This window comes from Pristiophorus japonicus, chromosome 17, assembly GCF_044704955.1.
Source record: "Pristiophorus japonicus isolate sPriJap1 chromosome 17, sPriJap1.hap1, whole genome shotgun sequence".
NCBI classification, from domain to species: domain Eukaryota; kingdom Metazoa; phylum Chordata; class Chondrichthyes; family Pristiophoridae; genus Pristiophorus; species Pristiophorus japonicus.
Genome location: NC_091993.1, coordinates 119091935 through 119108064, shown reverse-complemented (window position 1 = coordinate 119108064; position 16130 = coordinate 119091935). Strand labels below are relative to the sequence as shown.

Sequence of the window (16130 nt, the reverse complement as noted above, 5' to 3'; positions counted from 1 at the left end):
TAAGTCAAAAACGTTGAGCCAGAGATCATAACATATTTGGTTTAGCTTAGAAAACCGCATGCACAGATACAGTACATACCACTACTTATACACACATAGCATAACAATATAATGCATACGTATGGCAGCATAATGGTTATGTTACTGGACTGATCCGGAGGCGTGAGTTCAAATCCCACAGCAGCTCGGGAATTTAAATTCAGTTTATTAAATAAAAAGAATCCGGAATTAAACTAAAATGCTATTATCAGTAATGCTGACTATGAAACTACCGGATTGTCATAAAAAATCCATCTGGTTCACTAATGTCCTTTAGGGAAGGAAATCTGCCACCCTTACCCGGTCTGGCCGATATGTGACTCCAGACCCACAGCAACGCCCTCTGCCCTCTGAAATGGCCTAGCAAGCCACTCAATCGTATCAAACCGCGAGGAAAACCTTCACCTCATGGACTGCAGCGGTTCAAGAAGGCGAGGGCAATTAGGGATGGGCAATAAATGCTGGCCTTGCCAGCGATGCCCACATTCCATGAGCGAATTAAAAAAAAAAAATAACAGATGTACATATGCACAGATACAACACACACCAATACACCACGGACACATGTACACAGATTCAGCACATACAATAGGCACTCGCACGTGTCCGACGTCAGCGACTAAATCGGTATCTGGGAATTCTGTCTGTATTTTCAGTCTTTTTCGAATACAGTTGCATTTGTCATTTCAGACCAGTGTCTAACGTGTCAAACCGGGCAGGAGGAGTGTGGGGTGAAGGAGGAGGGGGTCAGCGCCCAACCAGCATTGCCAGTGAGATGTCCAATCACACGCTGGTTTCAGAAAACGCTCAGGAACAGGCGCTCAGGGTAAGCATGGCGATTTACTGCAGTACAGGCACATTGTGAATATGGCACGGCTATTACAATACTGGCAATTGTTCGCCTGTCAGGTGGAAAGGTGGATGTGGCATGTGTTACGATACAGACACGTGTTCGCCTGTCGTTTGGGAGGGTGGATGTGGCATGTATTAGAATACAGTTACGTGTCCGCCTGCCGTATTGGAGGGTGAAGTTACCACCCAAAGAATAAATGGTCATTGACGTCACTGCCATGGGCAGCCTCGGCAATGTACCCAAAACTGGTTCAGCCAGTACCCGTCCTGTCACTCCCCATTTCTGGTGTGTCATCAGGCTCAATACATATTGATGTGAATCACAATCTAAACCGTGCCAATGGTTTACAAATGTACAGCGCATTGTAACTGAGCATAAATGCATCTATACGTAGCCTCTGATTGTAACTGGCATGTTTAATTGATGTTAGTGAGTAGATTATGGGTTTTATGCATCCTGTGTTACTGGCCAGCGGGCTCCAATCTCACAGTTGACCTAATTTAGCTTGCTGTTTGCAATCGCAAGTGTTGGAGTGAGGAATATATCTACTGATGGTCACAGATTCCCTCCAGGTGCCAGGAGCATTGAGCTCATTACGGCACCAAACATCTATTCTGCTCTGTCTGCTATTCCAGTATCGGGCTAGCTGCAACTGTACCCGAATCTACTGCTTGCCCAATCACTCCGTGCTTTATTGCTGCAATGAGATTGGAGTTGTGGACCGTTCATAGCCAACGATCTCTCTCGATTGGTCTATAACAGATCAAAGATATGGCTTAATTAAAATAAAACAGGTCCTGCCCCATTGCACAGGAGGAGGCGGAGGGCATGGCAAGGAACAGGGGGTGGTCCATGAGCAATCTCCCCTAAATGATTGGGCACAGAAGTGCCAACCTAAGCCCACTTGGGACAGGCGGGCACCAGAGGTACACCAACAGTGGCACTTAAAAACATAAGAAATAGGAGCAGGAGTCGGCCATTTGGCCTCTCGAGCCTGCTCCACCATTCAATAAAATCATGGTTGATTTGATCATGGACTCAGCTCCACTTCCCTGCCCGCTCCCCATAACCCTTGACTCCTTTATCACTCAAAAATCTGTCTATCTCCACTTTAAATATATTCAATGACCCAGCCTCTGGAACAGAGAATTCTGCAAATTTACAATCCTCAGAGAGAAGAAATTCCTCCTCATCAGTTCTAAATGAGACTATGCCCCCTAGTTCTAGATTCCCCCATGAGTGGAAACATCCTCTCTGCATCTACCTTGTCGAGCCCCTTCAGTATCTTGTACATTTCAATAAGATAGCTTGTGCTTATCTACCCCACTACTGACTCCCCAAAATCTGGCAGTGTCAGTACCGGCTGGCACAATCCCAACACAGCCGGCAAGATTGCGTCCTGAGAAACTTTGAGGCCGCCATTTTTGTTATCTCCAGAGGATTCCTTGGTCTCTTTGCCTAAGGAAGATTATACTTGCCATAGAGGGAGTGCAACAAAGGTTCGTCAGTCTGATTCCTGGGATGGGAAGATTGTCCAATGAGGAGAGATTGAGTAGACTAGGCCTCTATTCTCTAGAGTTTAGAAGAATGGGACGTGATCTCATTGAAACGTGCAAAAGTCTTACAGGGTTTGACAGGGTAGATGCAGGGAGGATGTTTCCTCTGGCTGGGGAGTCTAGAACCAGGGGTCACAGTCTCAGAATAAGGGGTCGACCATTTAGGACTGAGATGAGAAGAAACTTCTTCACTCAGAGGGTGGTGAATCTTTGGAATTCTCTACCCCAGAGGGCTGTGGAGGCTCAGTCTTTGAGTATATTCAAAACAGAAAACAATAGGTTTTTGAATATTAAGGGAATCAAGGGATACGCGTAGCACTGACGGGAGCACAGGGCCCTCCCCTTCCGTTAAAAGGGAGGGCACACTGCCATCGCTGCACCGGGGAGGAGAGGCCAACACCGGGGAGCGGGGTGCCGTGGCAGGAGCCCGGCACAGAATTGGAGTGCCGGACTGCAACATCGCGGCACGGACCCTGTGAATTGGACAAGGTGAGTCGTCCATTTTGTAAAGTGGTGTGCGCTGCACCTCCCCCTTAATTCCTGACCCGCAAGCGGAGCGCGGGCGCTGTGGGATGCTACTGAATTTTTGCTCCGGGATGAAAATGAGTCGCTGTGCCAGAGCAGAGGCCCCGGTGCACTACCGGCAGGAGCAGGGCAACGCGAATTTCCCCTGTGTGTTGTACACTGCCCTGTTTATTCAGCAGGGTAAGGATTATACCCTGGGTAACTATGGGAATAGTGCAGGAAAGTGGAGTTGAGGTAGAAGATCAGCCATGATCTCATTGAATGGACTACTCCTGCTCATAATTCTTATGTTCTTATGATAGAGGAACAGAGAAAGGAGTTTATTCGGGGTCAGTTCTTGGACGTTTCCCGACGGACTCTGTGCATAACCTGATGCTGGCCGTGCATCTCCCACCTACCTTTAATTGCAAATTGTAGTTGTCGTTTCTGGATTAAACCACAGCTACACGTGGCACGGAGGGGGACGGGCGAGTCGGAGGACCTCCTCTGCTCCTCAGCCTGGCCAAGGTTGGGATGGGGCCCGTGGGTGGGGGGGGTGTGGAGTGATTGGACGGGGCCTGTGGGTGGGGGGTGTGGAGTGATTGGACGGGGCCTGTGGGTGGGGGGTGTGGAGTGATTGGACGGGGCCTGTGGGTGTGGGGGGTTGGACGGGGGCCTGTGGGTGGTGGGGGGATGTGGGGTAGTTGGACGTGGCCCATGGGTAGGGTGGTATGGGGTGGTCATTCTGGTTGCCTGCCTCTCTTTCGGGGCCTTGCCCGTGCCCAGGTGGCCCTGGAAAAGGAGAAGACGGTGTCCACCGGCACACTTGAGGCTTTCTGTGACCGATGGAGTGTGTAGTGGACACCAGGTGTAATATTTTTATTTAGTTTGTGAAGTTTACGTTTCCCTTTATGGTTAAGGTCCTTATTAATGGCGGGGGGCGGGGGTGGAGTGCATATTTGTTTATTTTTAGTTGATGTTGGTGGGGCAGCCCAGTGCTATTTTAGAAAAGGTATCAATGTATTGGCCTGATTGTTTCAACACCATCTGTTATCAGACTTCTAGGTCATCAAAGAAGAATGCTTCCTTTGGCAAGAGGTCAAACTCCATGAAGAGAAATCCAAAAGCCAATGTTCTGAAGCGTGGCTGGCTGTTTAAGCAGGTACAGTATAGCTCCTGTCCACCCTGCTCCCATAACCCTTTAACCTGTTTCTCTCCATCCACCGCTCCAATCTAATCATGAATCTTGACATTGTTTCTGCCTCAAACACTAACCCTGGGAATGGATTCCACAGCCTCACAACTCTCTGCGTGAAGAGGTTTCTCCTGCCCCCTGTTCTAGATCTCTTGCACTTAATCTTGCATCTATGGCAACCTCGTTCTTTACCCCTCATCTACTGCAAACAGTCTGCTCCTACTTAAGGTGATTGGCAGAAGAACCAAAGGCGACATGAGGAAAAACTTTTTTACGCAGTGAGTGGTTAGGATCTGGAATGCGCTGCCTGAAAGGATGGTGGAGGCAGACTCGATCGTGATTTTCAAAAGGGAATTAGATCAGTACCTGAAGGGAAAAAAATTGCAGGGCTACGGGGGAAAGGACGGGGGAGTGGGTCTGGCTGAGGTGCTCTTGCAGAGAGCCGGCACGGGCTCGACGGGTCGAATGGCCTCTTTCTGTGCTGTAACCATTCGATGATTCTATAGACACTTCAATCGTATCACCCCACAATCTCCGTTCAAGCCACATTCTTCGTATTTATATTTCCTCATACCGGGCAGCACCTTGTGAAATGCAGAAGATAACTTCCACAAGGTTGTCTAAAATACCACACCTTGCTTATGGCTCTTTCACAACAGAAACTACAGCCAGCACTAACGCTGCCCCTTAAAATTTCCCGTTACACCAAGGCGGGTGCTTTCATTGGGTGCAATGAAAGACTACGGGGCTGAAATCCGGTGCGTAACGGAGGCGAGGCGCCACTTCCTGTGCCAGGCGCCAAACTCCCGCCTGACGGGGCAATTGGGGTTACCGCCCACGAGAGGAAGTGGAGCGCAATGTCGCGCGCGTCACTTCCTCTCGGGGGCGGGACTGGGGCGTTAACTGCAGGAATTTTTCCAGCGCCACGCGTAGCACTGACGGGAGCACAGGGCCCTCCCCTTCCGTTAAAGGGGAGGGCACGCTGCCATCGCTGCACCGGGGGAGGAGGGGCCAACACCGGGGAGCGGGGTGCCGTGGCAGGATCCCGGCACAGAATTGGAGTGCCGGACTGCAACATCGCGGCACGGTCCCTGTGAATTGGACAAGGCGAGTCGTCCATTTTGTAAAGAGGTGCGCGCTGCACCTCCCCCTTAATTTCTGACCCGCAAGCGGAGCGCGGGCGCTGTGGGATGCGACCGAATTTTTGCTCCGGGGCAAAAATGGCCCGCTGTGCCAGAGCAGATGCACTACCGGCAGGAGCGGAGCAACGCGAATTTCTCCTGGTGTGTTGTACACTGCCCTGTTTATTCAGCAGGGTAAGGGTTATACTCCGGGTAACTACGGAGTTGCTGTGTGAGGGTTCTTCACTGCATGTTGGGTGCAAATATTTGCTCCGTGCATTAGTTGCGGCAAACTGGTCCGTTACATCTGTGTTTATGATTTCTCCACAGGAGTTGGTATTCAGCAGGGTAAGGATTTGTCCCAGTGCTGAGCAGCTGACTGCACAGATTTGCTTGTTACCCAGCAGTGCAAGGGTTACTCATTGTGTGACTCGCTGCCCATTCAGCAAAGTGAAAATGACTCTCCGCATTAGTGTGGAGCTGGTGCTTATTCAGCAGGGTGCTGGTTAGACGCAGGAACCCAGTACTGTTATTAAACATGTGACTCACTGCATGGTTCAGTCAATACAGTATCAACACCCAGGGAAATGGCCTTTCAACTGGAAACCTCCTGTGGAGCAGCGTTTGAAGGCTCTTCTTAATTAACACTAAAGGACTAATGTGAAAGGAGTGAAGCTCAAGATGAAAAAAATAAAATATTTGATTTACTATTTCACTTTGAATGAAAATGCTGAATGTAAGTTGGTATGTGTGAACTGGGGTTATATTTAAATGTATGGGCAGTCAAGAGGGAATATAATTAAGTGTCTAAATGTGATCTGAAGGTCAGTTATTTTTATTCCAAATATTGAACAGTTTCCCAAACTCTTCTGTGCTCCGGAGAATACTTCCCGTCGCTCCACAAAGCGGGAGCGTGGGAAATATTTTACTATCTCTGCCGCTGTTTTGGGCTTATGTCATAGAATCGTCATGGTGGAAGCCAAGCCCCGCCCAAGATCCGGCCGAACGACAGCCGGTGGCCGGCGAGAGACCGGGCGGTACTTTGCCAGGAAGGTCCCTCTAAAAGAGGTGGCAGTACCGCCCGGCGGCAAAATAACGGGCTCAATCTGGGCAGCGGCGGGCGTGAGCTCCCAATCTTGGCGGCAAGTGCGTTCCTCGCCAAAGTGCCGCCGAGGATTGAGTCGGACCCAGGGAAGGGGGGGGGTGGGGAACACTGAAAAATAAAAATATTGACAATGGAGCAAAACCACACCATAACACCTTCAGGGGGACCCCAAATTAAAGAAATAAAATAAAAAAAATGTTCACTAACCTTTTTTTGCGGGCCTTCTTACTTGGGGGTTAAACCCGCCTCCACGCAGCGACCCTTCCTCCTGTAGCCGCCGACTCCCGCCCGCACCAATAGGCCAGCTCGGCGGGCGGGAGGTCACTTACGCGACTTGGTCGCCAGAGGCCGTCAGCGGGCAGTTCCCGGCGGTATGCCCCTCCTGTCGGATGCCGATCTAGAAGAATCTGTCACTGAGGGGAGAGCGGCTTAAAAAAAAAAACCCGGCGGCAGTGGGTGGCAAGGCCACCAATTTCGGGCCCATAGAAATTTACGGCACTGACGGAGGCCACTCGGCCCATCGTGTCCGTGCCGGCCGGAAAAAAGCTATCCAGCCTAATCACACTTTCCAGCTCCAGCTCCGTAGCCTTGTAGGTTACGACACTTCAAATGCACATCCAAGCACTTTTTAAATGTGATGAGGGTTTCTGCCTCTACCATCCTTTTAGGCAGTGAGTTCCAGACCCCCACCGCCCTTCAGGTGAAAACATTTCTCCTCAACTACCCTCCAATCCTTCTACCAATTACTTTAAACCCCCTGTTTTTGACCCCTCTGCTAAGGGGAATAGGTCCGTCCTATCCACTCTATCTAGGCCCCTCGTAATTTTACATACCTCAATTAAATCTCCCCTCGGCCTGCTCTGTTCCAAAGAAAACAACACCAGCCTATCCAACCTTCGCTCATAGCTAAAATTCTCCAGTCCTGGCAACATCCTGGTAAATCTCCTCTGTACTCTCTCCAGTTCAATCACATCTTTCTTGTAATGTGGTGACCAGAACTGCACGCAGTACTCTAGCTTGTGGCCCAACTAGTATTTAAACAGTTATAGCAAATATGTTTTGGCTAACAGAAACTTTCACTGATTGAGAGACTTCAGTCAAATTCTGAGCCATTGGAGCCCATTGAAAATGAGCAGAAAACCATCAAGACCGAAACGTTTACAGAGCAGTCGGGACTGAGTGCTGAGTCATCCTCGCTCAGCAACAAATACAATGCCATAGCAACAGAGCACAAAGCCATTAGGCCCAAGCACTAAATGCAATGCAAATCACCCCGCATAGGATATGAAGGCACGCTATTGTGGTCAAGCAGCAAACACTTCAGGATCAGAATGAAACATTTCAACTATTGGAGCAAGGGGTGAGATGTGAAGTAGGAATCTATTGCATCCAATCACTGTGCAGATCACTGTGTTCAGACCACTTCAATGCTCCCCTCCCCGCCCCCGCCACTCTCGCCTAGTCCAGATGTGATCGTGTCCCAGCTGTGACCGGGATGGTCAGTATTGGTCCCCGGCTGTGGCTTTTTACCGCTGGCTTTCCCGCCGGTCAGTGGGCCAGCTTTCAATCCAGCCGGCTGCCGGGCGAGGAAACTCGAGTTTAAAAAAAAAAAAAAATTCTAATGGGGCCCTGCCCTTAAATTCGGCATGACATCCACATTTCTGGATTTCCTGGCCGCTGACATGCGCCCCTCGCTCCCTCGCCCCCACCCCCCCCCCTCCCCAAAAATATCAGGGCCAACGTTTCAGCTCGATGCCCTTTCACCGGGACTGTGGTGTTTCCAGCACTTTTTGTGTCTATTTCAGATTTCCAGCATCCGCAGTATTTTTGGTCATCATAGAAATTTGCAGCACGGAAGGAGGCCATTTCGGCCCATCGTGTCCGCGACAGCCGACAAAGGGCTATCCAGCCTAATCCCACTTTCCAGCCCTTGGTCTGTAGCCTTTGGTACCTGCAGAGAGCGTGATATATTTGATACAGATTGGGGTACAGAGGGTAATATATTGGGGTGGGTGCTGAGGGTGATACATCAGTATCTGACGAGGGCAATATATTGGGAAGATTAGACATCTTTTTCCCTTTTTAAGCTGTTAAACTGTTACACGGCACAATGTAGCAAATTTTCAGGTGCCCAAACTTGGTTGAGAGTAAAGGGACATTTCAGGTTTGTTGGGGGGAGCTTCCTGGGTGCAGTATGTCAGCCATTATCTCACGGCCTCTTGAAGCTGCCCAAAGACCGAGGGAAATGCTGGCCGACAGCGAGATGTCGAATGTTTCATGGTTAATCACTTATCTCGAATCAATATAAGGAATGTGACACTGACATTGTCTTTGGCAGGCGAGCACGGGAGTGAAGTCATGGAACAAGCGCTGGTTCGTGTTGGCCGATCGCTGCCTTTTCTACTACCGAGGTAATGCCCCCCTGCCTCCGCTGCACTTGCACCGCGCGGAAGCCCAAACATCGCTTGCTCAGTCTGTCGGGGAGCAGTGTTTAGTGGCGTCATTAATTCTGGGCTGTCCTCCAATATCCAGTCAAATGTCAATCGTTTTCAAATTCTTGGGGTGTGGTGGGTTGCTTTTTTAAAAAAAAAAACCCCAAAAGAAAAAAAAATCTCCCATTTCTGGGCAGCTCTGACCTCGTTTCTCAGGACACAGCACTGAATTTCTTGTTGACTGCGATCTCCTTGCTACTCAACCATATTTTTTTTATTTTCTGGGCAATATTTTGGGGAATTCTGTCAGTGCGCCCGTGTAAGGGGAGGAGGATGGAATTGACAGACACCGGGTCAATTGTAGAGACGGACATTATTAGATATTTGTTGGGTATCGAGGGATGGAGCAAAGGTGGGTAACTGGAGTTTAAAAAAAAAAAAAAATTTATTTGTGGTTGCATGGAGTTTGTCCGCTTCCTCGTCGCCAATGTGGTGTACGTAGCACACAAATCACTGACTCCACACGGTCTGGTGTTGATCTAAATGCTGTGACCGTCGTCCTTTATTGTTCAGCTCCAGAGTGCCTCTCAGGTGTGGTGGTCAGCCTTATATAGCGCCTGTTGCAGGTACTACCAGGTTTCCCACCACAGCGCCCTCTATGGTGTGGCATAGTGATTACATTACATTTAAGGTACTGGGACGATACACACATCAATACATAACAGTATTTGTTCACTGGATGTGGGCCTCGTGGGCAAGACCAGCATTTATTACCCATCCCTAATTGCCCTGGAGAAGGTGCTGGTGAGCCGCCTTCTTGAACCACTGTTCTTTGTAGCGCTTTGGTACAACTGACTGGCTTTCTGAGCCATTTCAGGGGGCAGTTAAAAGTCAACAACATCACTGTGGGTCTGGAGTCACATATAGGCCAGACCAGGTAAGGACGGCAGATTTCCTTCCCGACAGGACATTAATGAACCAGATGGGTTTTTACAACAATCCGGTATTTTCATGGTCACTGTTACTAGCTTTTTAATTCCACATTTATTTTTAATGAACTGAATTTTAAATTCCCCAGCTGCCATGGGATTTGAACTCGTGCCTCTGAATTACTAGTCCAGTAACACAACCGCCATGCTACCATTCCCGATCTGAGGGTGTAGATCAGCCATTATCTAATTCGATGGCGGAACAGACTCGAGGGGCTGAATGGCTGCCTCCTGTGCCTATGTTTTTTTTACTGGCTTATAATTCCTGGGATGTTGTTGACCTCTGGGCACCTCAGCATTGAATTCGTCGTGCTTACATTCTTTGTGCAAATAAATGTTGGGGGGAAAAAAGTCACTTGATGGGAATGCTTTTGCTGTCCTTGTTTCTCAGGACACTGTGCTGAGTTTCAAATTGACTGCTATCTCCTTGATACTGAATCATATTTTATGTTTTAAAAACTGCCCCCTAACTCCCAGTGCCCCCACCCACCCTTTAACTACTGCCAGCTTTCAGAGTCGGGCTCAGAATGTAGTCAAGAGGAAGGGCATCTCCGACTATTACTGTTTCTAGTCCATAACCGACCCCTCGAGCCCTCACTTCAACTCGGATAGCGATGTGCGCGTCCGGGGAGGGTGGGAAACGCGCCCGGGGAGGGTGGGAAACTCTCCCACTGCAGTGCCGAGGGAGTGACGCACTGTCGGAGGGGCAGTGCTGAGGGAGTGACGCACTGTCGGAGGGGCAGTGCTGAGGGAGTGATGCACTGTCGGAGGGGCAGTGCTGAGGGAGTGACGCACTGTCGGAGGGGCAGTGCTGAGGGAGTGACGCACTGTCGGAGAGGCAGTGCTGAGGGAGTGACGCACTGTCGGAGGGCCAGTGCTGAGGGAGTGACGCACGGTTGGAGGAGCAGTGCTGAGGGAGTGACGCACTGTCGGAGGGCCAGTGCTGAGGGAGTGACGCACGGTCGGAGGGGCAGTGCTGAGGGAGTGACGCACTGTCGGAGGGGCAGTGCTGAGGGGGTGACGCACTGTCGGAGGGGCAGTGCTGAGGGGGTGACGCACTGTCGGAGAGGCAGTGCTGAGGGAGTGACGCACTGTTGGAGGTGCCGTCTTTCGGATGAGACATTAAACCGAGGCCCTGTCTGCCCCCTCAGGTGCAGGTTAAAGATCCCACGCCACTATTTTGAAGAAGAGCAGGGGAGTTATACCCGGTGTCCTGGCCAATAGTTATCCCTCAATCAACATCACGAAAACAGATTATCTGGTCATTATCACAGTGCTGTTTGTGGGAGCTTGCTGTGCACAAATTGGCTGCCGCAGTTCTTACATTAAAACAGCGACTACACTCCAAAAAATACTTCATTGGCTGTGAAGTATTTGGGGATGTCTTGAGGTTGTGAAAGGCACTATAAAAATGCAAGTCTTTCTTTACCTTGAAGCACTTAACCTGGGACCGAGGGAAAGATTTAGTATAACAGAAGGCAATTATAATGGTGTTTTTAAAATATTTATATACAGAGGCTTGGGAGCTCTGGCTATAAACAGAAATATTCCTGTATTAGCTCCAGGGTAAACAGACTCGCTTTGCTGAAGATGTTTGCCTCCAGTGACATTGAACCGCTGACCTTTAGATTGATTCCCTTACTCACTTAGTTCCAAGTTTGATCTGCCGATGTATTTGGGACCAATCAAAGTTTCCTCTGCCCTGATAGACAGGACATACCAAAATCGATTTATAAAAAAACAAACAATTTATTTCTCCCAGGACATTATGCTCTTTCTGAGGTTCTTTAATATTAAATCAGATGCCACAATACCCCTTTTGGTGCTCAGTGTATGCAGTATGGGGGCATCACTGTTCATTTCAATGGCGATCTCCTGGGGCTGCATTGTCGGCTTTTGAGATTTCGGGGCAGTAATGGCAATGGGGCGGCCCTGATACCGCCTGGAAAAAGTTTGCGCCCGTGTCTGCAAAATTAGTCAAAAAATGATGTTCCGTGTGCGGGGGTGCAAAACCAGGCGTTGCACAAGGAAGTTTTTGCACCTCAGCTGAAAATCGCTGCGTTAAAGATTGTTTAGTTGATTTAAGGAACTTCATTGTTGTTCAGTGCCCTGCAACATAACCTTGTGTATTTTATTTTGGTGGGGGGAGTTTTTTTGTGACTTTGTTGCGGTAACATTTATGATTCATCCTTTGCCATTGGTGTCTTGTGCATCATTCCAACGTTCACCAGAGATGTGCCTTTATGGGGGCACACAGCGTGTCCAGTATTAGCTCCCTCCCTCACTTTCCTCCAATAAGGAGAGCCGGTCCATAACAAGCTGGCGACGTGCGACTCCTGGTGCATCGCCGCAAACCATTAGCCGAAAATGCCAGTCGGGCGCTAAAAGCATACGGCCGCCGTTACGCCTATAGAAGCCATTTACCGCCCTTCCCGAGCGCTAACCTAAGGCGCAAGCGACTCTAAAATCCAGCCCTTGGTGTCTGAAATGAAAGATTAATGGAAGAGACAACGAAGGGGACAAGTTCAGTGTTTGACCACTCGAGGGTGGTGGGTATGGGTAATTTAATTGTTTCCTCTATCCTCCTGTTTTCCTTATAACACAAACAACAACAACTTGCATTTATATAGCGCCTAAAATGTCCCTAGGTGCTTCACAGGAGCGTTATCAAACTAGATTTGACACTTAAAGAAAGGAAGACTTGCATTTATATAGCGCCTTTCATGACCACCAGACGTCTCAAAGCGCTTTACAGCCAATGAAGTGCTTTTGGAGTGTCGTCACTGTTGTAATGTGGGAAAAACCCAAGGCGATATTAAGATAGGTGGTCGAAATCTTGACCAAAAAGGTAGGTTTTAAGAAGGGTCTTAAAGGAGTAGAGCGAGGTGGAGAGATTTTGTGAGTGAATTCCAGAGCTTGGAGCCCAGGCAGTTGATGGCACGGCTGCAGATGGTGGAGTGATGGAAATCGAGGGTTTGTGCAAGGGGATCATTGATTCACTCTGCATGGTCAGGTCCGGGCAGGGGGCCAGAGACACGGTCTTCTCTCTGCTGACATGGCCTCCCCTTCCTCCGAAGACAGGACAGAGAGTGCGAGGGAATGGGGAAATCTTTACAACTGAAAAGATAATTCAGTAACCCGTGATCTTTTTCTTCCAAACCAGACGAGAAAGAGGAGGCAGTCCTGGCAAGCATTCCTTTGTTCAGCTTCCGGATAAGCCCCGTTCAGCCTTCCGACAACATCACTCGCAAGCACGCCTTCAAGGTGACGTAACGCCCTCTCTCATACTATTTGTTATACCACCAGTGGTGATTTCGCCCCCTTGTGAGGGCCGAGGTCTCGTGCCCTTGTGCGATAGTGCGGATAGCCTACGGTTTAACTTCTAGTTGTCTGGATTTTACTGCTTTTCCCCCTCGGTCCTCACGTTGGAGCGGGGGGGGGGGGGGAAGGTGGGTGCGTGGGGGGCAAGCTTGCCAACTCTGGTTTGATCATTACCTGGAGGTTTCATTATAAGACGCCACCGATCACTGCCCCACCCCCACGCTCCCGCCATTGCTCTCCCAAAACACCCATCCTCACGACTCCCCATCTTCCCACATCAATTGGAAAGCGAACAGACTCTTCAATACCCGATTGGATGGTACTTGACTATTGTAATGTAATTGCTTCATGGGTTCTTTGCTTAAGAATTCATAGCAACACATTGCTATTAAGAACTAGTTGGTTTATTAGCAAAAGATTTAACAATCACACCGCACATTACTAGTCCATCCACCAGGCTCACAACCACCTGCCTCATCGTGGATCCCCCGAACCCAACTGACTGGGGTTTTATTGAGTCTTGTGACCATCACGTGACTGGCTAAGCCACTCCCAACTCAACAGCTCTACCAACCTGTGAGCATACTCATCGGTGTATACATTACAACAATTCTTGACCTTTTTTTCCCAACTCCAATATTTCATGCAATGGAACCTCCAGGAATACACCCAACCAGAGTTGGCAACACGAGAAACAGCCCATGGGATTCTGTAAGTTGTGGTCTTTCGACAAGCGGCTTCTGCAAGAACTACAAATTCTAGAATGCATTTCCCAGGAGTGTGTTTAACTGTTCGAGTTTAGTGTTGTTTCCTCAAATTATTAATGACTCTGTCCTTGTTGCATTTGTTGTCTGCTTTCGTGGCTTGAGTTTTTTTTGGTGTCTTCTTTTTGTTTTATTTCCCGTTGTCACAAAGTGGCACCTCGTCTGGAAAATATTGTCCAATTTCCTGAATTTCACAAAGCCCAACATACGGAAGAATACGGGAATCCTATCTCCTACTCCCTTCGAAAACCAGGCGATCGTTTGATAACTCGCTTGGGGAAAGTCACTTCCAGAAGATTTCCTCGACGTGGAAATATATCGCCGTTCCTTCATCATCGCTGGGTCAAGATCCTGGAACTCCCTCCCTAACAACACTGTGGGAGCACCTTCGCCACACGGACTGCAGCGGTTCGAGAAGGCGGTTCACCACCACCTTTTCGAGGCCAATTAGGGATGGGCAATAAATGCCGGCCTTACCAGCGACGCCCACCATCCCATAAAAAAATAAATCCTCGGTTTGGAGACACCGATTTTAAATGACTGCGCTATTGGGTGACTGAGTAAATCAGGGCCCACTTTGTGACAGCAAGTCCCATCATTTGCTTCATGCAACACGACCTACTTTTCAGATACTAACTCCCGGTTAATATAAACCTGCTTCTCTATTGCTTTGCATATCACGGTTCAGGGGCTTGTCTAAGAACTTAGGTGCCCGATTAGCTGTAATTACATTGGACGCCCTCCGACACTCCCACACACTTGGAGCCCTTGTCACTGGCTTTTTTAGACATTTGTCCGTTATAATTGCTGTTATGTTTTTTTGAATTAAAAGAAACCTTCCTCGTGCAGACTGTGAGAAACTCACCAGTAGAATATCGAGGTGGCAGAACTCTAATCTCATTCATGTGAAACTGTCCCAGAGAAGACTTTGAATGGGCTTCATTCTAACATAGCACTGCCCTTGAAATCTCCTTGTAAGTTGAGATTGATGTCTTGAGAAATATCACGAATTATATCACAATCATTAATCCTCGAGAGCGACTGTGGTCACAGATCAAGGAGGTAGAATGCACTCCCATGACATCTGCACAGTGTCTCTAGGCACAAACAGAACAAGGCTAATTGCCACACATAATGGAAAGCAAAGGTTAAAAAAACACACACCATGTACTGATTTCAAGGCACGAATCAAATCTGGGGATGGAATGAGAATTATAAATAACTCTTACAGTATATCTTATTATCAGTACCCCTCGATTAGATTCCAGCCTGTAAGTCACTCCTGGGTATCCATTATTCTATATATAAACTCAACCTTTTGATTTAATTCCAAATTCTACTCCCGGAAATGCAGTCGTCTTCATTTTTAGGTTACTTGATTTTAATAACACAAACATTGTGCCACACTCAAGCAACCTTGATACAGGGAGCTTGTCGCAATTATGAGGAGAGATTGAGTAGATCGGGCCTATATTCTCGAGAGTTTAGAAGAATGAGAGGTGATCTCATTGAAACATATAAAATTCTTACAGGGCTTGACAGGGAGGGTGTTTCCCCTGGCTGGGGTGTCTGGAACCAGGGGTCACAGTCTCAGAATAAGGGGTCGGCCATTTAGGACTGAGATGAGGAGGAATTTCTTCACTCGGAGGGTGATGAATCTCTGCAATTCTCTGCCCCAGAGGGCTGTGGAGGCTCAGTCGTTGAGTATATTCAAGACCGAGATCGATAGATTTTTGGTTATTAAGAGAACGAAGGGATATGGAGATCAGGCGAGAAAGTTGAGCTGAGTTTGAAGATCAGCCATGATCTTATTGAATGGTGGTGCAGGCCCGAGGGGCCGAATGGCCTACTCCTGCTCCTATTTCTTATGTTCTTATCTCTGCCCTTGAAAGTAAACACATAGGCAATACTCCATTGATATACCTGTACTGCCATCATACATAATCTCAGCCGCCTCCACTCCCAAGGACTTGTCTGATAACTGGCGGGAATCAAGCTGTGGTCAGCCTCTGCACGAGGAGATAAATGAAAAGTTAGCCATCACTCTGTGGTCTCTCCCTCCCTCCTTTCTTACAATGTAAGATTTAGCTTGCAGAGGAAAGGAATTTTGTGCCTTTTCATTTCAACAAAAAAAGCTCAATTGTTAGACCATATCAGCAGAACCAGTTATTTTCAGGAATCTGCGAACTACAGCCAAAATCTGGTGGTAGAATGTGTGAATCCTGTGCCACAGGCCAAAAAGCAATTCCAC

The 16130-nt window shown here is 48.5% G+C and overlaps 1 protein-coding gene across 2 annotated transcripts in view; it reads left to right on the top strand.

Annotated features, from left to right (window-relative positions):
* Positions 1-16130, top strand: part of plekha6 (pleckstrin homology domain containing, family A member 6) — a 351674-nt gene that overhangs the window by 247391 nt on the left and 88153 nt on the right. For both annotated transcript variants that reach the window (XM_070859220.1, XM_070859221.1), the window contains 4 exons: positions 730-865; positions 4010-4114; positions 8712-8784; positions 12958-13058. In XM_070859220.1, the coding sequence (XP_070715321.1) occupies positions 730-865; positions 4010-4114; positions 8712-8784; positions 12958-13058 (415 nt within the window). The remainder of the gene's footprint in view (positions 1-729; positions 866-4009; positions 4115-8711; positions 8785-12957; positions 13059-16130) is intronic.